The sequence below is a fragment of the Ursus americanus genome, chromosome 3 (genome assembly GCF_024610735.1).
Source record: "Ursus americanus isolate L20-20 chromosome 3, mUrsAme1.1.p, whole genome shotgun sequence".
NCBI lineage: Eukaryota > Metazoa > Chordata > Mammalia > Carnivora > Ursidae > Ursus > Ursus americanus.
Genome location: NC_142129.1, coordinates 23885091 through 23909791, shown reverse-complemented (window position 1 = coordinate 23909791; position 24701 = coordinate 23885091). Strand labels below are relative to the sequence as shown.

Below are 24701 nucleotides of genomic sequence, written 5' to 3'. Positions count from 1 at the left end.
TCAAAAACGAAAAGTTTCCAAACAAATCTGGAAAATAAAATGGGAAAATTAATGCTTTTCTTGGGTAGCCTAGAAATTGAATTACATCCTTAAGTTCTAGTGTCAGTCCTGCATATAAACCAAAATAAATATATTAGGTATTCTTTAGAGGTGATTCACTCTGAATCATACTGGGTATTCTCTATAAGCTAGCATCCCTTTTGCTCAAAGTTCTAAGAAAAAATGCATAGGACTTTATGGAAGCAAATCTGAGAAATAATACTAAAGGCATATAATCTTCATTTCTCTCCAGTATTTCAGGGTCTCTGGTGTGCTTTCATTTAGCTGTATCTGGTGTCAGCCCCCCTTCCCCTCCTAATTATTGGACTGTGATGTGACATTTTGTACTCTGGGCCACTATGCCGGCAGTGCTGTGAGTAGTCAGAGATGGCAGCTACAGCCATGAGGGCTAGTAGGATGATAGCTGCGCTCTGGCCGCTGCCTCCCTGGATCAGGAATCGGGGAGCACTTCCCTCCTTCCTCTGAACATTGAGGGTGCTGCGGAGGAAGGAGTCAAAGTCGGGGATGGGGGCTGGACTGACCCAGTAACTGAGTAGCTCCTGGAATACAGTCCCAGGCTTCTCCACCCCACCTTAGCAACCCCTGCTTCACCCCCATCAGTTCCTGCAGGGTGGAGGGATGGCCTTTTTTGACATCAGGAACAACTTTTTCCTGGGTTTCCTTAAGAGAAGAAAGAAGAAGCCTTTGTTTGGGGTAGCTTCGTCCTCTACCTGCAGTGTGACACAGAAGTTTAAGAGGCATCTGATCTTCAACCCTCCTCTCATATGACCATGTGAAGTAGTTCTGAAGCACAGAATGGGCATGCAGATGAAATGTATGTGAACAGAAGAACCGCGTCAGTTATTTGAAACCCATAAGACAGGCTGAGGCCAGATACTCTAGAAAAGTGTATTTTGAAGTGTTTAAGAAAAGGTACAAATCAGTGACTTTTTAAAGAGCTTTCAGTGCATTAAAATTTCTGGTAGTCCCCAACCAAATCTTTGGACTAGGGCTCCAGTCCATCATTATTTGGTAATCACTATTATAGGTTGGGATGTGGAAAACATCCAGAAGGCACAGCCCTTGGAATAGTTAACCCTGCTCATGGCTGGCAGAGGAACGGATCTGTAATACCTTGTGCATGTACAGCGCTTTGACGAGAGCTCTATGTCAGAGCCCTAGAGTCTGCAGTTTGATGTTTCTAGTGGCTGCATTGGACTCCACCTGGGATCTGGTTGGGGGGTGGTGGACTATGAGCCCATCAGAGACCGCTGTGCGTGAGCTCAGAGGTCACCCAGGCTTGCTTGTACCCTCTCTGAGCACTTCCCTCTCTGTCACAGTGTGTTCTTTACCTATCCACTTACATTTCTCTGAAGATAAAAAGGAAGTAGCATTACTTTCATTGCTTCCAGTTAAGGCATTCAAATATATGTTTGTACCTTGGTATTTGGATACAGGCTTTGGGGTGTAAATCTACCGAGACATTGTTGTCTGTTAAATAAGAATAAATGTAAGAATCATGGAGAATATAATCATAGAAGAAATTATCGCACTTGCTTAGTGTCCCTTTGGGAGATATAGGAAGTGACTGAGGGAGTGGGAAGACAATTGAATATTGAACACTTAATTGGGAGATTCTCCAGTGTGGTCTGGGCTATAGACTTGAGTGGTTTCTGTTGAGTAGAGTAGACTTGACAGCTCACAGGAAATAATCAATTGAGTGGTTAGAAACGGGTTAGCCAAGACGTTCTTGAAGGAGGTAACAAGGGAAATTCGACATCTCCTATTAAGAGGACTGCTGAGGGGGGCGCCTGGGTAGCGCAGTCGTTAAGCGTCTGCCTTTGGCTCAGGGCGTGATCCCGGTGTTATGGGATCGAGCCCCACATCAGTCTCCTCGGCTGGGAGCCTGCTTCTTCCTCTCCCACTCCCCCTGCTTGTGTTCCCTCTCTCGCTGGCTGTCTCTCTGTCACATAAATAAATAAAAAAAATCTTAAAAAAAAAAAAAAAGAGGACTGCTGAGGGAAGGGGGCTGAAGAAAATGTTCCCAGAAATAACACAAACTTCCTAGGGGAGAATGGAACGATGCTGAAGATAGCTGGGGCTGCGTTAGAGAGGGCGGAGAGAAGGCCGGACAAGGTACTGAACTCTGGGAGTGGAGAATCCTGGATGAAGGAAGCAGGACTAGGTGAGGACATGCTTGCCTGTGGGTCATGCTGAGGGGGTGGGTAGCAGGCCTTTGGGCTACCTTGCCATTTGGCAGAGAAATAGGAAAACAGCTCTGAGCGTGGCACATGCTCTTGAGATCCTGGCTCTTGTTAGCTACAGCAAAAATCCACTAAGCTAGGAGTTGTTTAAGGACTGCGTCTTGATTGTTCTTGGCCCCTGTCTCCAGAGTCTGGCACTATATGCTTTATACACAGTAGGGCCACTCATTTATTAAATACTTACTGAGTGCTTCCTTTGTCTCTGGTCTTGTTCTGAGCTCTGGGGCTATGAGGATGAGTAGGGTAGACCTGGTCCTTGTCCTCAGAGATCTTGTAGCTTTGTGAGGAAAACCAGTACTAAATAGCTCTTCGTTTAATGTTGTTGTGTATTCTGTGGGAAGAAGTACAGAGTAGTCAGAGAGCGTGTATAGCAAGTTTATCTGACCCAGTCTGGGGATTGGGTTGGACTCTCTGAGGAAACCATTTAAACTGAATTTGCTGGAGAACATGTTTCTGAGCCAGGCAGTTAGGGTGGGGGTAAAGAGAATGGGAATTAATAACTTTATTGTGCATACCCATCACTCAAGGATCTTACTGAAATGATTCTGATTCAGTAGGTCCTGGGTGGAATTGGAGTGTCTGCATTTCTAACAAGCTCTCAAGTGATTGCTGCTCTGTAATCTTTTTCAGAGGCTTTCTCTGCGTCCTTCTCACTTCTGCCTTTTTTATTCTTTTGTTTCAGTTGAAAGATGATGGGACTCAGCTGGGTCATTTTTCCTTCCAGTCTGTAGCCGTGGTGGCTGCAGTGATAGAACCGTTCCGTGTTTCTAGCTGTAGTTGATTAGCAGTAGAGCTGCTTCTTCCTGTCCCCTCCACCTGCGGGCTGAAAATCCTGCTCCACTGTCCTTCCATTTTGATCTGGATGACTTACACTGTAGAGAAGGCCATATGTATGGGGGAAGGGAAGAGGAAATTTTAGGATTTGGTTAAGAACAAAAGAAAATCCAGTGTCTTGCGTATTAACAGAGAATTTCTTTTGGTATCTCCCGAAACACCCTTTTAGATAAGCGTGGGAGACTCAGGCATTGTTTTTGATAGTCCCTTCCCCTATGATAATAAAGAAGGCCCACTCTGAGGGCTTAAGAGTTTGTAACCAAGATTATAAGGCTTTACTGAAACCAAAACTGTATGGTGCTAGAATGTTCGCAGTTGGGATCCCTGGGTGGCGCAATAGGTTAAGTGTCTTTCTTCTGCTCTGCTCGGGTCATGATCCCAGGGTCCTGGGATCAAGTCCCAAAAGGGGCTCCTTGCTCAGCAGGGAACCTGCTTCTCTCTCTGCCTGCTGCTCCCCCTGCATGTGAGCTCTCTCTCTAGCAACAACATCAAAATGTTCTCAATTATTATAACTGAACTCCCATCAGTTGTTTCTTAAAACTTTTGAGACATTAAGGAGTTTCTGACTTTTCTGAATATAAAACCTAATTAGATCACACATGTAAATTTTTAAAATCTCCACCAGATAACTAGCATAGGAAGAAAGGGGGACTCTCCTTAAAACCTGAGGCCCTTTTTGGGTGTGATCACCTTTTTGAACTGTGCGCTCAGATGAGGTTTGAATTCTGTGATTTGAAAGCATTGTATTTTACTTGGAAGAAGAATGTGAAGTAGTGAATGGATCACATCAAAAGATGTCCTTGCAACACAATAACAACTTGACACTCATTTTCTTAGTGTTGTGTGCGTAGAGCAGGGGAGGGAGGGAGGTGAGAAGCCAGACAACCACCAACTTCAGAACTACTGGTGGGATCCAGTTTTAGTGATTGTTTTGTCGTAAGGCTCTGTAGTGTGTTTAGCACCTGTAAAATTTCTAAAACTTTATTTTGAAAAATTTCAAGCTTACGTAAACATTGCAAGGATAGTACAGATAACTTCTTTGTCCCCTTCATCCAGAGTCCTCGCTTGCCATATCATTCTCTCTGTATTTATTACAGTCCTTATTCATGGTAGTTCTGTTCCGTAAAGTTGCAAACACTGAATTAGTACTGAACCATCTCTCCTGTGAGAGGTACAGGGTTAGGTTCCTGCCAGCTTCTGGTCCTCACATTTTCATCAAGTGATGGGTATCTAACCTTGTTCCATATGTGCTTCTGTTTAAAGACACCTTATTTTAATATATATTGTTGATTCATTAACATTGAACTTATGACAAAAGCACTGTAACTCATGCCCGAATGAAATTTATCTAACATTTTCTCTGTAAGGCACATCACAACATCTCTCTTTGTGCTTAAGAACACTTCAGGACTACACCTGGGGGCCATGTTAAATTTAAATAGTGAAATCTCCAACAAAAAGCCCTGCAGTAATTTTTCTTTCCCTTTAATGTAGTCTGAGTACTTGACCATAGCCACTCAGTAGAGGGGTCAAAGTCCTTTAGGGATAATCTTTTATGTTCTGAAGTCAATTAATTTTTTCTTCTTCTTCTTTTGTTAATTTTCACATGTGACTGTTGCTTTGAAATTTTCTTTTGACAACTGGAATGGATTTCTCTGAAATGACGCATTTGCTTGCCATATAGTTCTTCCTGTGTTCTTATTTGTGAGTAATTGTGTCTCAATCTCCAAGTCCTTGACAGCAGTGGAGCTCACTGTTGAGTAGTGAGGACTTGGTTCGCAGAGGACCGTCATCCTGGAGACAGTCTGGTACGGGCTTCCTGAGGATTGAGTCAGTTCCTTCATGGTGAGGCTTTCTTTGTGCAGGAATAAGCTACAACCTTGGCGTTTTATGTAAGCTACCAATTTTTTGTATTAAGGTGTAATTGATATACAACATACATTAGTTTCAGGTGTACAGCATAACCGTATGATATTGTATATTGTAAAATGTTCACCACAATAAGTTTAGCTAGTATCTGTCACCATACATAATTACAGAACTTTTTTTCTTGTGATCTTTTAAGATCTCTCTTAGCAACTTTCAGATATGCAGTACAGTGTTATCTATAGTTGCCAGGCTGTACATGACATCTTCATGACTTACGTATTTTTTAATTAGAAGTTTGTACCTTTTGACTTTCTTCACCTACTTTGCCCGCTGTCACCACCAGGCACCAATTTTTTGACTCACAGTTCTCAGAAATTTAGCATTTGGGGTTTACTAAAAGTGTGCTAGGAAAACCTGGGTTCTGGCTCTGCTGCCATCATATGACTATGCCACAGTTTCCTCTGTTGTGAGACGAGGATAACCGTGCCCGCTCTGCTTCCTTCAAGCATTGTTGTGAGGATGAAGAGGGGTGGAGGGTAGGGAGGAAAGGGAAGAGAGACCAACGTGCCCTTAACTTGTACTGAGTTACTAACTCGGTGTCAGGTACCGTGAGGCTCTCACTTAGTCATCCTAACAACCCAGAGAGGATGGTGGTAGTAGTATTGTCCTCATTTTATATGTGAGGGAGTATCACAGTGCTTGGAATGATTTTTACTTGAGTTTGTTTTCAGACTCAAGACTCATTTCAGAGTTCATGGTCTTCTGAGGCTATGAGTGCCACCACACTTGGTCAGGGATAAAGTTCAGTGCAGATGTAAGTTACAATCCTTCTTTATCATTACCTCCGAGAACAAAGATTCAGACATAAGCGCTTAAATCTACTTTCCTAGACCGGGGGTATCTTAGCTGATAAATAGGGAAGGTCATTATGGATTATTTAATCTTTTCTGATTGAATTCAGTCATGGGTGAATTTTCCATGATTTTGATATCTACTTTTATATCCCCAGAGGAAATGTCCACTTTTTTCCGTTGTATATACTCTTACAGTTTTTACTTGAGACTACACTTTGAGCCATTTCTCTTTTTTATTTTATTTTTTATTTTTTTTAAAGATTTTATTTATTTATTTGACAGAGATAGAGACAGGCAGCGAGAGAGGGAACACAAGCAGGGGGAGTGGGAGAGGAAGAAGCAGGCTCATAGCGGAAGAGCCTGATGTGGGGCTCGATCCCATAACGCCGGGATCACGCCCTGAGCCGAAGGCAGACGCCTAACCGCCGTGCCACCCAGGCGCCCCCATTTCTCTTTTTTAAAGATTGATTTATTTTAGAGGGCAGGGGGGAGGGGCAGAGAGAGGGAGAGAGAATTCCAAGCAGACACCCTGCTGAGTGCAGAGCCCAATGTGGAACTCGATCTCACAACCCTGAGATCAGGACCTGAGCCAAAATCAAGAGTCGGACACTTAACTCACTGAGCCACCCAGGTGCCCCTGAGCCATTTCTTAAACAATATTGGCTGTTACGGGGTCTTTTGGCCAGCTGTTCTCGTTTAGATTTCATTACAGTTTTCATGGGTATTCTTGTATATTTTATGAATATTTATAAATGAGGAAACTGAGGCAAATAGAGGCAATTAACTTTCAAAGGTCACCACTGACATTGATTTGATTCAGAAACTAAATTCTTATTGCCACATACCACTGTCCCTTCTCTGATTACAGAAAGGAACAGTTTGTATAACTTGAAGTGGTAGTCCAGAATTTATTTTTGCTGTGCACTTGCTATTTAGACTACCGTAAGACTAGTTTTCATCTCACGTCCTTGTCATAATATATCAGAGGTTGGCAAACTGACTCTGTAAAGGGCCAGGTAGTAAATATTTTAGGCTTTGCAGGCCATACGGTCTCTGTTGAAGCTACTCAACTCTGCTTCCAGTGTGAAAGCAGCCATAGACAAACAAATGATCTTGGCCATATTCCAATAAAACTTTATTTATGGACACTGAAATTTGAATTTCATACTCTTTTCATATGTTACATAATACCCTTTTGATTTTTTTTTCCCCCCAGCCATTTAAAAATGTAAAAGCCATTTTTAGCTCATGGGTAGTACAAAAGCAGGCGGTAGGATGGATTTGGCCAGCGAGCTGTCGTTTGCCAATCCTGTTTTTATCGTTCTGGAGTTTTCTTCCTTTGTGTTTCCTTTTTGGGTGTTCTTTTGTAATACTGGACTCTTAAGTCTCTGCTTGCCTTGCATATGGTGGTATTTAACAAGTGTTGGTTTGATTTCAAGCATCCAGCTCATGGAAGCTTTACTTGCTTAGTGATGTAGTCTTTGACACCTGCTCTGCTGACACATAAACATGGAGATTATAATTGGGAAAGAGATTTAATCTTTGGATAACCTCAGATTTAATCCGTAGGTAACTTCAGCTACCATTTTAATAGATATCAGCTCCCCAGATACTTGTTTCTACATGTGTTGGCATAGTGGAACATGGGGGACCTTGTGTCTAGTCCATGCTCGGCCATCAATACTTTCTGTCAGCGTAAGTCATTTTACTTGCTTTGCTTGCAGATTTCTCATCTCTAAAATAAAAGGGCCCAGATCAGATGTTCTCTTTAGCTGCCCTGTCTCTGTAGATGATCGTTATAGTCCCTCTGAGATGTAAACTCCCCAGTTTTCAAACGGAGGACCAATTTGTGATAGAGCTGGCCTGGGGAGCCGCTGCTTCTGCTCGTCTTTGCTGAATGTACTGGTGCGCCCAGAGCAAGTGAAATGGCTTGCCATGAGGCCACGGGCTTCCAGTTCATTGTGTTCGAATGCTCGGCCTCTAATTTAGGTTTGCCTTCTGCTCTTGCCAGAAAAAGAAAGAAAAAGCTGGCTGTGTTGGCGAGTATTCTGGGAAAGACCTCCCAGACCACACAGCTTATGTTCTTGTGGGATTGCTTGCTCTTTGTCTCAATGACTTTTTAATTTTCAAGTGATGATTCTTCTTGTGGAGGCAACAGCTCTGGCTGCCAAGAAGCTTTTTCCTGATATACTTTCTGAAATTTTCCCCAATTTAGTTTCTCTTCAGTTACTCTTTAATTCTGTTGTTGTTTTTTTTAATAGAAGTTTTTTGCTTCACAAAAGTGTATCTAATAAAAGCTTTCCTACCCTATCCACAACAGCTCCTTCCCCATCCCCTGGTGGTGTTTTTAGGTAGAGAAAATGCCTTGCCCGGGGTAGGGTCCCTGGCCTGCTGCTCTGTCCCTTTGACATGCAGCACCTGTGCCTGCAGCTTGGATTGTGGCAGTCACCGGCTTCCAGACGGCACTGTGGCTCTTTCAGCCCAGTGACTTTCCTGGTTCTTTCTGTGCCCCAGAGGGAAAGGAGTTCATATTCCTTGCTGTGTTCTTTCTCAGAAAGAGCTTAGATTGTTTTCATCATTTTAGAGCTTTGCAGATTTCGCTGAAGTTCTACTTCCTGCCTGTGACTTCTCTACCTTGTCATTTCTAGTGGACTTGAAAGTTGACAGTAGCCCTCCATTCTTTGGTGAGTCACCGTGCCTGACTTTTGGTTCTGAGTCAACTGCCTTTTTAACACATTTTTTTTGAGAATTTTTTTGTTCTTTTTTAATTTTTTAAATTTTTTGTGGTTAGCGTTGATCAGCTAAGCGTCTGATCTTCCTGCTAGATACAGGAATGCTCTATAGCAAAGCGTACATCTTAGGTCCCCCAGGTTTTGTACTTCCATGTTGGATGTTAACAAAAATTGTTTTTATTGAAATACATGCACCATAAAATTCACCCTTTTAAAGTGTACAATTCAGTGGCTTTTACTGTGTTTACATAATGTTCAACACTGTCTATTCTAGAACATTTTCGTCAGTACTGAAAAGATAAACCCTATACCCATTAGCTTCCCTCCCTCCAGCTCTTGGAACCACTAATCCTCTTTCTGTCTATGGATTTGCCTGTCTTGGACATTTCATATAAACGGAATCGTGAAATATGTGGCTTTTTCTGTCTGGCTTCTTTCACTTATTGTAATGTTTTCAATTTCGTTTGTGTAGTATTAATCAGTACTTCATTTCTTATTTCCAAATGTTCCATTTTATGGATATACCACATTTTATTCATTCATCATTTGAAGGACATTTGGGTTGTTTCCACTCTTTTTGGCTCTTTACGAACAGTGTTGGAATAAACATTTGTGTACAAGTGTTTGTGTGGCCAAATTCTCTTGGGTATATACCTAGGAATGGAACTGCTGGGTTAATGCTTCGTTTAGCTTTTGAGGGACTGCCACGCTGTTTTCCAAAATGACTGCATCACCAACAATGTAGGGGGAGTTCTCATTTCTCCACATCCTTGCAAACACTTGTTATTGTCTGTCTTATTGATTAAAGCTATCCTAGTGGCTGAAGTGACCATTATGGCTTTTTTTGTTGTTGTTGTTAAGGATTTTATTTATTTACTTGAGAGAGAAAGAGCACAGAGGGACGGGGAGAAGCAGACCCCCGCTGAGCAGGGAGCCTGATGTGCGGGGCTCTATCCCCAGACCCTGGGATCATGACCTGGGCCAAAGGCAGACCCTTAACCGACTGAGCCACTCAGGCACCCTGGTCATTGTGGCTTTGATTTGCATTTCCCCAGTGCCTAATGATGTTGAGTATTTTTTCATGTACTTATTGATCATTTGTATATCTTCTTCGGGTAAGTGTATTCAAATCTTTTCCCCATTTTTAATTGTCATTTTTAAAAAAATTGTGTTCTAGTAGTTCCTTATTCTAGACAGTAGACCCTTATCAGATATGTTTTGTAAATACTGTCTTTTCACTTTCTTTATAGTGTCCATTGAGTCGCTAGTTTTTAATTTTGATGGCCAATTTATCTTGTTTTTGGTTGCTTGTGCTTTATAAGATGGCATCATATCTTAGAAACCGTTGCCTAATCTAAGGTCATGAAGATTTATACCTTTATTTTTTTCTAAGGGTTTTGTAGTTTAACTCTTACATTTAAGTAGCTACTTTCTGAGCTAAGTTTTGTATGTGATGTGAGGTAGAGGTCCAGCTTCATTCTTTTGCATGCGGATACTGTTTTCTCAGCCCATTTTTGTTGAAAAGATTCTTTCCCAACTGCATTATCTTGGCACCCTTTTTGTAAATCATTTGGCCATAAACATGTGGGTTTATTTTGGGCCTTTTGGTAACCTGTTAGTGTTCATCACGTGGCTCCCCTTTTTTATATTAGGTCTTCATATTGGCAGGTGTTGCTAAGATATTCCTCCTGAATCTTAATAGGCAGATATATCTGTTAATCTAGTGCTCCTTGCAGAGTTTAATGAGATGTTCTCAGCTAATAAGATTCAGTTCTCAGGACAAGATGACTTTTACTCTTGGTACTGTGAAAAATTACTGGCTTTATCATCATACTTAAACGAATTTTTTTCTTTCTTAAAAATATTTATTTGAGAGAGAGATTGTGTGCGTGCGCGCACGTGCAGGGGGAGGGGTCGAGGGAGAGAGGAGCCCAGGCAGGCTCTGTGTCAAGGGTGGATGGAGCCTGATGCAGGGCTCGATCTCACAACCCTGAGATCACGACCTGAGCCAAACCCGAGTCGGACACTTAACCAACTGCGCCACCCAGGTGGATTTCTATACCATCACTTTCTTTGCCTGAAGTATAGCATGGCTAGGGTTTTGTGTAAGTTTTCTGTCTCCTAATATCTGTGGTTTGGGGGTTTAAGAGTTACATGCACCAAATCATCTGTCAGGATCTAGTGAAGGTTTAATGTGGTATTCTGTTGCTGGGCAACATTTTAGTGGCTGTCCATAAAGTGTTTCACTGTAGGTAAATCTCCCTGTGAACCTGTAAGTGGGTTTGAACAGTCTGAGTCCCTATTTTCCTACTTAGCTGGCTTGTCTCAGTCTTTGTCACCATCCAGCTTGTGCCCTGAAGCCAGGTCCTCTGAATCACACCAGTCCCGTTGCAACCTTTATTGGCAGAGCTGAGAAATGTCTAATCCATAACCTCAATCAAACTGATTCATTGTGACAGCTGTTTTCACAAACCTCCTGCTGTATCAGGTAGGGCTAAGATCGTTTTTCTAGAGTATGTCATTTTATTAATATAATTGGATAAAGCAGTTACCATATGACTTGCTTTTTATGCCCTATAAATTAGCAATTAAGGATAATTACCACATCCATGAAAGTTTGCAACATGAATCAGTACAGCTTTGGCAGAACAATAATTCGTGACAGTTTCCTCTCAATCTTAACATTGTTCTTCTGAAATTAAAATTCTGATAAGCAATATATTTTATTTACTTATGTTTATTGGTTGTCTCCTCCTACTAGAATGTCAGCTCCCTAAGAGTAGATATTTTTGTCTATTTCACTGAGTATGTCACTTGCCTAGAACAATACCTGGCACATAGTAGGCACTCAGATTTGCATTGATTTAATTAATGAATAAAATGATAAAAATTATCCACTTAGATGTCAGGTCTTTCCGAGAGGAAAAATGATTTGTTTTGGTGCTATAGGAGATACAAGTTATTGGTCTTTTTCATTTTTAAAGACCCTTTAAGTATTTTTTTCCACCAGAAGCTATTTCTCCTTGGCTTTATTTGGATAAGAGAAGGCCATTAAAATATTTTTATTGAGGGGGGCACCTGGAAGGCTCAGTCAGTTAAGTCTCTAACTCTTTTGGCTCAGGTTATGATCTCAGGGTTATGAGGTTGAGCCCTGCATTGGGCTCCATGCTGGGTGTGGAGCCTGCTTGGGATTCTCTCTCTCTCCCTCTGCCACTCCTTCTCTTTCCCCACTTCCCCCACTGGTTCCACGCCTCTCTTTCTCTCTAAAAAAAAAAAAGAAGAAGAAGAAGAAGAAGAAGAAAAGAAAAAAAAATTTTTTAATTGAGGAAGAACTTGAGTAGATTGTTGGCAGATAATGCAGGTGGAAGGAGTTTAACAATCCTTAGAAGCTGAAATGGAGATAGTTCAACACACACTACACCTCCTTTATGCTATTTCAGTTCCTATAAATAGTAGGAAGGAAACTAGTTCGTCTCTTACAGATAGGTCTCTTCCTACTTAATGGTCTGCAGATGCAGTCTTTTCCTGCTTCTCCACTAAGGCTATGGCTGAATGAGGGGGAGCGAGTTTCACGGTTAGATGTGCATGTGTCCATCCTTTCCTCCTGGGGTTATAGGAATGGCAGTGCCTGCCGCAATGAGCGTCAGTTCTTGTTGCTCAGGAGGTTGAATTGGTGCCTGCTACCTGAATTTGTATACTCAGTAGTACAAAAGGTGTCAAGCAACCTGTAAAGGAAGTCCTCCCTAATATTAATCCAAGCATCGACTGTTGTCTGAATGGCATATTTGGCGCAGTAATGCAGAGATGTTCGGACAGCAGTCTTCAGAATAGCATTCAGGGAGAGGAGAGGAGGTACAAAGGAAGGTTTGCAAAATTCCTGTGCACAAGTTGTTTGCCAAAGCCCTTTATGGGGCCAGGGTAATAGTTATAGACCCTCAGGGATTGAGTTTACTAGGTAGAGACATTAGAAGTAGCACCTTTCCGATATTTAAGGACAAAGGGGATTCATTTCATCAGTCATTCTGTTCTTGAGCTTTTCAGTGTTTTTTTGGTTTTGTTTTGTTTTGTTGTTGGTCAGATTTGAGAAATAGGGTGGGTTTTTTTGTGTTTTTCTTTGTTTTGGTTTTCCCCCTAGCCTGGGTCAGTGCTCACTTATCAGGGTTTACCTTGATCAGCTAAGGTGGATTTTCTTGTAAATGTACCTTAGCTTTCCCAGCTGGGCTCACTGAGAAAGTACTGGGTCTCCTGGGAGTGCTTTATTACTTTTTGTGAAAGGTTGGCTACAACTGAGGATCCGGCACTGGGGACAGATGCTCTGGTTTTATGCTGTATGTAGCTTGGCTCTCCTCAGCCCCATTTGGAACTTGTGCGTGAATGATTTCAAGCGCAGGTATTCTTCAATATGCTATTCTTGCTTCTGCTGCTTGTGAAGACTTGACTATAAATGAATCTGATCCAAGCTCTTTTCCTTTACATCCTTTGGCGCTTCTCATTTCAGGAGCACCAAGCATCCGGTGTTCTAGTATACCTGTTCTTTCCTGGCTTCACCTTGAAAGCTTGTCTTTTTAGAATGTCAGTTCCTAGGGATGATGCCCAGGGCATGGGTTCTCAGGAGAGGCAGTTTGAAAGGCTGTTTGGTTGGAAGCTATAGAGTTTAATTGCTGGTAACACTTGATCAGAAAGGGTATAAATGAAGAGCATGACTTATAAGTCTTTTATTGTATGTTGTCCTGGTGTAGCCAGAGAAGAGCCATTTATACCAAGGTCTGTGTGCTTTAAGTATTAAGGATACGGAGACATTAATCAGAGACTATTTTTAAAAAAAATTAGAATATATATATTTGTTGGGCAGTTTCTGTAAAAGCTAGTAGAATGGATAAATGAATTGTTCATACAATGAAATGTGCAGCCATGAAAATGAATAAAGAAGTGTTTTACATCAACATGGATTAATTTCATCAAGAAAAACAAAACAAAAGGCAAACAAAACAAGTTACATATGGGCACATAGTAGACTCAATTTATGTAGAGTTCAGAAATAGGAAAAATGAAACCATATTGTGTAGAGATGTATACATAGATGGTAAAACTGTACAGGAAAGCAAGGGAGGGGTTGTCATAATGGTGACAGGGGAAGGGGCTACAAGTAGAGTGGGGCACAGAGGGGAGCTTAGGTTCCAGCAGCGTTCCTAGTCCTTCGCTTGGGTGGTGGTTACTCAGTTGTTTGCTTATTTTTTAATGTGTATTTATGTGTTTAAATGTGCTTCTGTATTTATGTTAATATTTCACAATTTAAAGCATTAATTAAAGTGGAGAGGTGAGGGAGAAATATCAGCTAAGCAAATGTATACAGGAGTGCCTTCCTTTCCAAGCATCATTCCTTTACAGAGAACTCCATGATACTGTCTACCATAGGGCTCTGTGTTGGCAGAACTCTCCAACCTTCTATCTACTAATTTTTCAGCAGCTATTTCTTGTTTTGAAGCATGAGATTGGGAGTTTTTCCGATCTAGTGAAGCCAGTGCTCAAGCCCATCTGTTCATTAAATTGTGCCTTGCTGAGCGAAGACAACTTGAATAGCATGGGTGACGTTTGTCATTTTTTTTCTCTACGCCTTTTCTTCTCTTCTCCCACTTGAAATCCTCCCTTCTTCTCCCCTGCAAATATTTTAAGTTAAATCCCCGTGAGCTTCAGAGCTCTTTTGCAAGTGGGTTCTATGCCTGGTGCCTTTGATTAGAGAGATAAAAGGAGCTACTGTGCTTTGGAGCTGTAAGATGTCTCTTTGATTTTTCTGTTTTAATCCTGGAGAGCATGGACTTTCTAGATCACTTCATATGTCTCCCTTACTCTGGACTGAATGCTGTCTGCAACGGAAGCATAGCATTGGGCATACTCAGCTCCTTGCAGATGGAGTGTAGGGGCTTCTACCTTCAGCTTCCCTTTTCCTTAGGCCTTCCATAGCTTGCTTCCATCCTAGAATGGGATGTGTGGATGGGGAGACATTAACTTCTTAATAATTGACAGGAACATGGTGGTGATACTCGCTGGGATGAAATTACAAAGGTCATTCACCTCCACATCTCACATGCCTCTTTATCCCAAACAGTCTCTTTATTTTATGACTTTTCCATTGTTTGTTTAATTCCTACTTCTGTTTTTGGGTCTGTCCTCTGAGAAACTAGCCCAATGTTTCTGTAGGTATTTCTCTTAGGAAATTAAAAATAATCCCATTCATTTAGTCATTCAACAGTTATTCCACAAATATTTGAATGCCTCCAAGGAGCCAAGTACTGTTCGAGACACTGGGGATAACAGTAAGTGAACAACTTCTGTTATGGTAATCTTACCTCTAGACAGCTAATTTTCTTTTTCTCCCCCTCTGTAGGTCCTCTCAGGCTGTGCCATCATTGTCAGAGGCCAGCCTCGTGGTGGGCCTCCTCCCGAGAGGCAGATCAACCTTAGCAACATTCGAGCTGGAAATCTTGCCCGCCGGGCGGCTGCAACTCAACCTGATGCAAAAGATACCCCGGATGAGGTAGGTGCTTCCAGAGGCTTCCCTGAGGCTGTGGACCCAGGTTACAGCCCAATCTCCTTGACTGATGCAAGTTTATAATTTTTTCCTGTATATTTTGAGTGTTATTTTTGTATCACAGGAATGATGACTCTGGACATACCTACCATGGCTTGCATAGGTTTACAACACATTCACCACCGTTAGCAGTAATCTCAGTCTCCAGCCCTTTTCTCCTACCTTTTCCCATATAGCTTGGAGCCTCTTCAGGTTTGTCCATGTTTTTCACTCCTCTGGGCCTAGTTTGGAATATTTCCTGGGTTGTGTCAGTCATTTGAGGTTGCCATTGGTTATGGCAGAGTTCTTTTATTAATTTATGTTTGAATTCTTCATGTTCAAAATTCAGAAGGATAGAGAGTGAAAAATCTAGTTCTCTCTAGGGACTACTGATGTTGTTAGTGTGTTGTATCTCCTTCCAGAGATACTTATCACCTGTCCAAGCAGACACTCTTCCTTTCATAAATGGTAGCATGCTACATGCTTCTGCTCTATTACAGATTCTTAATCTTGGATCCATGAACTCCTAAAGGCCTGAGCCCCCTGAAATTGTTTGCAAAGTTTTGTGTAAACATGCATTGTTAAAGGAGGGGGTTTTTAATTGGTTTCTCAAGGCTCAGTAGTCAAGAAGCATTGTGTTACGATGATTTGAGAGACTTCTGACCTTGCGTCCCAGCATCCCCTCCATTGCCCTGTTTCCCTACCTCTAACAGCCTGCCCACCTTGCTGTCTTTGTGGTCTGCCTTGGACTCCTTCAGTTCTTAAATCTCTTAGCAGTTGCTGTGAGTCCAAATTTGGCATGGTTTAGTCTTCTTGGCTCCCATACTTGGAAACCTCAGTTCTTGTCTCTTCTTAAGTAGTGCTCGGCTATCATCAAAAGTGAAATTTCTGGATTCTAATTATTTGTCCTTTCCCCAACTTGATGATAATTGGACAAGTTTGGTACCTCAGCTTTCCTGTGCTATTCCCTGACGTGGAAGTAAAGAAGAAAATGCAACTCATGGGGATCTTCTATTTAAGCACAACATGTAGTTTTTAAAAATCTATAATAAAGGGGCATTTTGTTTGAATTACAATAATGGAGTAATATTCTAGAAAATGGAGAAAAGTCCCCCATACTTCTGTCAGCAGAAATCCAGTTAAATTCTTGGGCTGATGACAAAATAGGCCAAAGAAATTCTTTTTCACTGGTCCTCCATCAGTGACCACAAGCATTGGGAATGGGAATAGTGATAGTGTAGACATTGGGGTTTTTAGTAAGGATGAAACAAGATCATGTCAAGTGCTTAGCACATGTCTATAAAGTACTTGATAAATGTTACTTGTAATCGCTACTGCTATTTGTTAATTTCTGTTACTATAAATACTCCTAGTACCGTTAGACCAAGCCCTGAAGATAACTCTTTCACAGCACTTTTCAGATTTTGGGACCCAAGTGCTTTTCTTGACCAACATTTGGAACAGATCTTTTCCTTTCAGTTGTGTGTTGTGTAACAGCTCAAGTGCTCATGAGAGGAGAAGAGTTGACCCTGGCTGGCTAGGGCTGATTAAGTTCATTGCCCCAGAAGAAAGACACAGTGTAGCCTCTAAGAAAGAAGGGTTGGGTTTTAATTTCCTGTTTTGTGGATGGAAATCTAGGGCAGAGGAACACAAGGCCAGTTGGAACTCGTTCTAAAATATTTTAAGTCTATCCTGTGTTACAGTACAGTAAAATCTGAGAATACTACGTGATCCGATCCCAGCCCTCATTCTAGTTTCATGTATTTGTACAGTGTGGTGCTTTTTTTTTTTTTTCCTCTTCCAAGAGCAACTCTGTCTCATTACGTTTCTCCTGGTAACTCTTCAAAGGTCCCGGAGATGTGAAGTATTTGATGGCTACAGATTACACCCTTTCTCAACTACAGTCACTACTTCTCTGTCCTGATAATCCATTCTCTCTTTTCCCTGCTGTGATCTGGTTTTTTTTCCCCCTACCTCGCTTTTGAAGCTGCTTTGGCTCAAGTGACCAGTGACGCCGACTGGTAACCCAAATCAGAAGCCCGATTTCCTTTGCTCTTCCCTTCCCCTGTGACGTCCAGGCCTTTATCAAGACCTAGAGAGTCTGCCTCCTTTAAGAGATCTCTTCTCCATCCTTGAAACTTCACTACTGCTCCTATTATTCTTTGTTCGACTCTGATAGTGTGCTAGGAATGCTGAAATAATGGTCCTTCTGCCTTCATTCTTTGCCCCTCTCCTCCTTTCTCCATAAGTTCCAGCTCTTTTTGAAACAAAATTGCATTTATTCCTTTGCTCAGTGTTATTCCCACATTCATTCTGTGTTTATATGTCTTTCTCTACTACATTGTAAGCTCTTTGAGGGGTGGGACCTTATCTCTCATCTCTGTTCTTCAGCCTAGTCAGTGCCTGACATGAAAGCTATCCTGTGAATAAACATGTGAATAATGAGGGTAAAAAACCTAAGCATCTCCTTTTGGGGAATCAGTGGATTGTGGAATGTGGCATTACCCTTTCTCTCTGGCTTTCCTTTGTTTTGGAGCATGTTGTCTATCCTTTTTACATTCAGATGGAGTCAAGGATGGTAGTGCTTATTTGCTTGCCTTTGTATCACTGCCCCAAATATCATTTGGTTGCTTATTCTCTGCTTTCACTCATGATACCTTCTTTCAAAGAAGCTCAACTCTCTCCTAAGTCCTGTGGCAGTAAAAGCAGCTCCAGTGTATGTCCCCAGCCGTCACTGCCCTGTTCTAGGCTAATCCCCAGCGTTGCCTAGCTACTCTAGGCAGCCTAGATACTGCATTGATGGGCACCGTGGGAATTACATACTTATTTCCCACAGATTTACTGAGTTCGTGTTATGTGTGAAGCTCTATGTTGGTTTCATGAGAAATCCAGAAATGAATGTTATAGTCCTATATTCAGGGGAACGTTTGAGAATTAGGATGGTGGGGTGGTGAGGCAGAGAGGAATTGGTTACATACACATGGGGTGCAGTGGGTGGGGTGATTAGAAGAGGGGATAAGAAGTATTGAGCACTGGGCCATGGACAAAAGTAGCTAGCTTTAAGGATTTACATACACTGTTCAGTAGTGGAGGAGTCTACCTGGTTCAAAGAAAAGATTGGAATCAAAAAACTCATCTCCTTGTGGTAGACCTTAGACCTTGCTTGAGTCAGGGAGCAGAGTGCAAGCTGCTAGGTTGCCTGCTCTTAGCGTTTTAAAGGCAAGAGGTAATATTGAGTCTCAACTACTTAATGGCCATTTGCTTCTTAGATTGAGCTCTGGGACATCGTGAACAGACCACAGCTGTCCTTCCTATGAGGCCATTCTGGAGCTTATTCGATAAATGCTTGGGCAGCTTTCCTTATACTTGATACCTAGAGTTGTTCTGGGAGGCTGTGTTGGGATAGCCTTCTCCAGCAGTTAGCTGTCTGCTGGCTGTCCTCTGTATGGACACTTGGACCAAGATTTGTCCTGGAGTGCTCTCTTGGCCTTGTGAGGGGTGACGTGGGTCCTTCATTGCCTCTCTTCATAACTAAAATCCTGTGCAGTTTGTGAATTTGCCCAGCTCTAGGTGGAACACAACTCGAGAAGGCTGGTTTAAAAAAAACAAGGTTACAGAAATTAGGTTATTTTTTCTTATAGGATTAGGTATATGTCCTTTCCAAGACCTCCAGTGTGGCTTGCTCTTATTGCCCAGTGACTTACCAGCTGTAAAATATGAGGTCCTAAGGGTGAAGAGAAGGGTGCCCCTTCAGCAAGTCATAAAAGCTTTTAGTAATTCTGCCTAGTTGGTAGAAACTGCAGGTTTCCCCATAGGTGCTGGATAGTTCCTTGTGAATTGACCCTTGATAAATGAGTTTTTACCAAACTCATTTAGGAGTACTTGTTTTGTCAGAGCTTTTCCAGGTGTTTAGGAAAACCATGTGTTATGGAATTTTAGATATTAGTGTGGTACTCAAAACTGAATCCTAAACATTGGATCTGTAGCTGAGGATGTTTTTAGAGTTAAGTGGATCACTAAGGTAATAAAAATGGAGGAGGCTGTTAGCTTGTTCAGTACAGTTTTGTGATGTGGTTGATAATTGGGCTCATTTTTCAATGACAAGACTCTCTGGTGACAGGTGGCTGTTTTCATTTTTAGGGAGTGGAGCAGGGGGTAGAAATGGGACATGAAAATATGATGAACTTTAAATGCCCATTGACTGATTGGCTCTTTTGCTCTTGGGTGCTTTGAAGAAAGAGCATTAGGTGAATGAGGATAAGCTTGTTTTTGTGTCTTTGAGAGTGCTTACGCAGGATCAGTTCTTCCTAGAAGCATTCCCAACTGATGTTATGTAACAGTGCTAGTTTTGTGAATACCGGTGCAACGGGTTGGTGGACTGCCATCTTTTGATTGGCTTCTGGTTTCTGAGAAGTCATATGGATGTTTTTCTTTTAAAAAAGCTTATTGGATAGCCCCACAGAATAATCTTAATGGTCTGAAAAGGTTAGCAGAGCCTTCTTTTCCAGGCCAGTGATGTACCGTTAGCCTTTCCTCTGTGTAGCCCGAGCTCTGTGTCTCTGGGCAATTGTCATAGACAATGCATGCATATTCTGTACATGCTTCCCTTTTGTACTTCACATTTTTTCTGCACATGAGTTCCTGCAGATCCTATATTCTTGAACTCTTACCCCCTCCTTCATTTCTGTTCTGAGGGAACTTGGGGGCATTGAGCTAGGTCTAGACTGTAAATTCAAGTGCAGGTGGCCTCTGACTGACAGAACTGTTTCAGAGGAGACACTGTCCCTTTGTACCATCCTAGAAGTGACGGGAGGGGGGGATCTGGAGATCACATGGAGACTTTGCATTCTGTGGACGTGTGGCTCACCCCTTGCGTCAGAGCCTTGGATGGGTGAGAGGGAAGAACCACAGCTGTCAAGAAGACTCCTTACCAGGGCCTGTTACTGGTGTCTTCCCTCGGATTCTGGGACCTGGGTCCCACTGGTGCAGCCTTGGACTAGAGCAGGAAAAGGAGACATTTTGGGGAATAGTTCTTGCCCTTCTCAACTCTGCTGTTCTTAAAAAAGGTGGGGGAATTGATATAAGCAAGGCTCTTACTTGAGCAGGAGACTCATTGTGAGATAAGAGCACTAGAACCTTGCCTTTTACTCTTGACGGTGCCTAGAACTGGTTTCAGGCTAGTTTAATAATCAGTGAAAGCACTTTGTAAACTGGAAGGAGGCAAACAAATGGAGGTGGTAGTTACTTACGTTTTCCCTTTGACTAGGTGAGTTCCTGGAGCCTGACTTCCCCATTCAGGAGTGGGTTGATAAATATAAAGCATTTAGAGTAGTGGCTGGCTCATGGCAGGTGTGATAAAATTATTGGCAGTTACTATTCATGAAGTAAACTATAGCTCTGAATAGAAAGTGATGGAGGAGAAAGTACTGCTGCCAGTATCAGGGCAACTATGAGACCTGTTTATAGGGCCTGTGCTAGTTAAACCAATTGCTGGATCCTCTTTTTTTTTTTTTTCTTTTTAAGATCTTATTTTTTTGAGAGAGCTGGAGCATGAGCAGGGGGAGGGGCAGAGGGAGAAGCAGACTGCTCGCTGAGTTGGGAGCCTGCTATGTGGGGCTCCATCCCAGGATCCCAGGATCATGATCTGAGCCGAAGGCAGACACTTAACTGACTGAGCCACCCAGGCGCCCCACTAGATCCTCCTTTTTTATGAGCCCCCTAAGAATGCAATCTATGTTGTGTACATTTCATTTTTATATTCCCCTCAGGGCTTAACATAGGGCCAGGGTATTGAAGGAATGAAGTTGCTTGAATGCTGATTGTGGTGGGGAACTCAAGTGACACATTTGTTTTGTCTTTCAGCCCTGGGCATTTCCTGCCCGAGAGTTCCTTCGGAAGAAGCTGATTGGGAAGGAAGTCTGTTTCACGATAGAAAACAAGACTCCCCAGGGGCGAGAGTATGGCATGATCTACCTTGGAAAAGGTGAGTTAGCAAGGAGAAAAGGACTGACTTCTCTCTGAGTCTAAAGTTTCTCCAAAGATCAGATTTTATCTGGTGGAAGGCCAGTGTGAGTTCTGGTGGAGGTAGTTCTAGGACAGTTGGCTGTAGGTGTAATTGGAAGTCCTTTCAGTACCAGAGCTCATGGTGCATAGGTGCTCCTGGTGCTCCCAATTCCTGCTCCTTGTTTACTCCTATGCCTGCTTTGCTGGCCTGGGTTAGGTGTGCGTAGTAGCCCCTAGCGTTCTTCCTTCTATTTAGACCATCAGCCTGTGGAACTCAGTGGCTCTCTGCTTCTAGGCCATAGTGCTAATTGAATTCCTATAGATTTCCTGTTGCATCTTCCATTTCCTTTATCTGTCTTTTGGCTTTTCTTCTCCTGGGGCTTTTTAGGAAAGGAAGAGTTGTTTAGGGCTTGTACATTTTTGCAAGCCACATGTTTTGGAATGGAATGGAAAGAACACAGGCTTTAGAGTTGTGTAGATGTGGGTTGGAATTCTGGCTTCTGTTACCAGGTACTCTTATTTAACTCCTAGCCTTTGTAAGTCCTAATTTTTTCATTTGTAAGCTATTGAGAGAGTTGAAAGAGATAGTGTATGTAAAGCACTTGGCTCTGGCACAGAGTATGTACTCAGTAATTGTGTGCGCGTGCGCACGTACGCCTATTATTCAGCTGGGCCAGGTGGCTCATGGGATATTGGGTGTTCTGATCTTTTTTGGATTAGGAGGAGGGAGAGCATACGATTGTGGAATGGAGTTTGAACAGAAATAGGACATTGAAAGGACTGGTAGGGTGTTCTCCATAAAGCAGCCATTTTGGGAGTTACTTTGGGAGCAGATTTTTTTTTTTTAAATCTTGATTAAATTTTGTGATTCTTTGATAAAATAACCTTCCAACTAAGCTGTTTTAGATAATTTTTTGACCTGGGTAGTCCGTAAGCTGGAAGTAAGCAAGCAGCTAACAACATCCTGTAAGATTCTGATTTTAACTGTAGAGGTCTTAGGAAAGTGAGTTGGACGACTCCAGGATGACCCTGGAGATGACTCGTTTATTTACCCAGTAGAGAAACGCCCTTTTCAGCCTCCCAGACAGATGGCTATCTGCTTCTTGATTGAATGGGAAAATATAGAAATCTATAGAATCTCTTCAGAAAGAGAAACAAATTTGCCTTTTACGCAAAATTCAAAGAATATAATAGGAAATAAAACACTTAAGCATTATTGTTAGATGGCTTCTGGTTAGAAAGAATAGAACCGCATGGTCTTCAAAATGCAATCGTGTGAGGATTTTATCACCTAAAAAATTGCAATTCCATAACAGCTCGTCAGTCTTCTGTTACCCTGCCAGAGACCTCCCTGAAACTACAGAAGATGTCAAGCACAGATATCTCTATAAAGAGACCACCTCTGAGAGTTCTTTTAAGTAAACTTGGGCTTCAACTAAACTGGCCTAAGTATTTATTTTAAGGGAAGTTGACGTTTAAAGTTCTTTGTTGTTTTTAGAAAGTTCATTTTTAAAATTGAGCCAAATTATAAACTGGATATAATGTAGCATGATAATGTACTAGTGTTTAGACTAAAACCTGGTACATAGGAAGCGATCAATAAATACATACTGAAAGAATGTTTGGAATTATCTACACTGAAAGAATGTTTGGAATTATCTACATCTTTTAATTTTAAAGGTTTAAGTGACTTGAAGTTTAATATTTTCACCCAGCTCTTTTAAGGAAATCTCCACACCAATTCTAATGAAAGGATACAGTGGCTTAGATAATCAGTATCCGAATGTTTATCTTGTTTCATGGCTACTCACTTTTTATGATGGAGAAGAATGGTAGAATTGGAGAATTTTTGGTTGACCTAGAACTTACTTAAAAAGAAATTTAAAACTTACTTAAAACTTATTTTTAAAAAAACTTACTTAAAAACTTACTTTTTAAAAAAAGTCTTCTGACTTTTAGAGAAAATACAGTTGTTGTCCGCTTGCTCAGAATACTATCCCAGTTGTGACTTTGTCAGTTTTATAATTTGATAAGTACTAAGCACGAATAAGATCCTTGGCCTACAAATTCCCCATTTCAGTATTCTGTCCACCACATTTTGTTGCAGGAGTTCAGCCCAGGGAAATATATTTTTCTCCCCTTTGAAGGAGCAGTCAGAACTCACTTTTTAGAAGTGGGGCAGCCAACAGCCATTTCAGAGTACCCTGTGCCAGGAAACTGAAAGCTATTTGGCATGCAGTTGATTGGCTGGTTTTGTGACCACACACCTTGTTTGTACCCGGGCCTTGTTCTTTCTATTCCCTGACATCTTGGCACCTTATTGCTCAGGTTTTCATTTAATTGTTAAACCCTTCCTTTTGACTTTTTATTCTTTGGGATTCCTGTTGCTTTGAAACAATCAGTGTAATATTTGCTGATGTCGGATAGCTCTGTGTGTCTGTGTCTGGCCTCAACAAACAGCCCAGTGGAAAGGTTCTGGTGACCCATGCTGAGCCTCAGAACCCGAGAACTCGTTGTAAAGCTATCATTCATCTCGACTTTCCTTGGTAGGAAAAGAGGCTTTATAATTCGCTTCTGTAGCAATTTGGGCAATGCTAATGGCAAGGCATTTAGGCTGGATTTGGGTGGTGCGTATATTGTTACTGCTTGCAGAAGTCAATATATAGTGTATTAAATATAAATCTTACAGAGTTTTGTTCTTTGCTGACGTTACCTATTAGCTAGACTCCTGTGTTTCAGTTTATCTGGGACCTTGTTCTCTGCCATATTAAAGATTTCCTTCACAGATGTCTTCCTTTATCGCTTTGTCTGACGAGCGGAGATTTAAGAGCATACAGAATCGGAACGCTTTTTCAATAGAATGGAAATGCAATTAATGTTTCAAGTGCCCAGGTAGAACCTAATCAGATTGGATTTTAAGTTTAACTTCATTTTTCTTGCCTGCTGCTACTGATAGATTTGAAATCTAGACACCAGCTCTGCCCCTGTCTCTGAGAGCAGGAGAAAGTCTTTGACAAACGGTGTAGCTTGTCTTGGTGTCCCTCTTGGAGCAGAGAATAGGGCATCCTGAGAGGAATTGGACTTTCTGTGTAAAACGTGATAGATAATCCTAAATGAATCTATCTGGTTGTACAGGTGTGGGGACTAATATTTTGTTTTTAATTCCTGGTGTGTGCTGGGCACTGTGCTAGATTTACAGACATTGTGGTTTAATTTTCACAAGAGCCCATGTGGCAGGTACACTTCCCATTTTATAGATGAATAAATTAGATACTGAGAGACCTTGTCTAAGCTATTAAGTGGCGGAATTTGTATTCCGCTCCAGGATTCTGCTCCTTAGGTCAGTGTTCTTTGTACTCTCTTGGGCTGCTGTATGTGTCTTGCTTTTCTTTCAGTCTCTGTAGTTCCCGAGATTGCCTTTGGCCTGGGAGATACACAAGAAAATTAGAAACAAAGTCCTAAAGAAGAAGATTTATAGACCTTTGGGTCTTCAAGACTAGACATTTTGGAAGAAGAGGTTTTCTGAAAAACCCAACAC

At 41.7% G+C, this 24701-nt stretch overlaps 1 protein-coding gene across 1 annotated transcript in view; it reads left to right on the top strand.

The window, feature by feature from the left end:
* Positions 1-24701, top strand: part of SND1 (staphylococcal nuclease and tudor domain containing 1) — a 406385-nt gene that overhangs the window by 14751 nt on the left and 366933 nt on the right. The window contains exons 2-3 of the mRNA XM_045792715.2: positions 14978-15127; positions 21023-21143. Of these exons, the coding sequence (XP_045648671.1) occupies positions 14978-15127; positions 21023-21143 (271 nt within the window). The remainder of the gene's footprint in view (positions 1-14977; positions 15128-21022; positions 21144-24701) is intronic.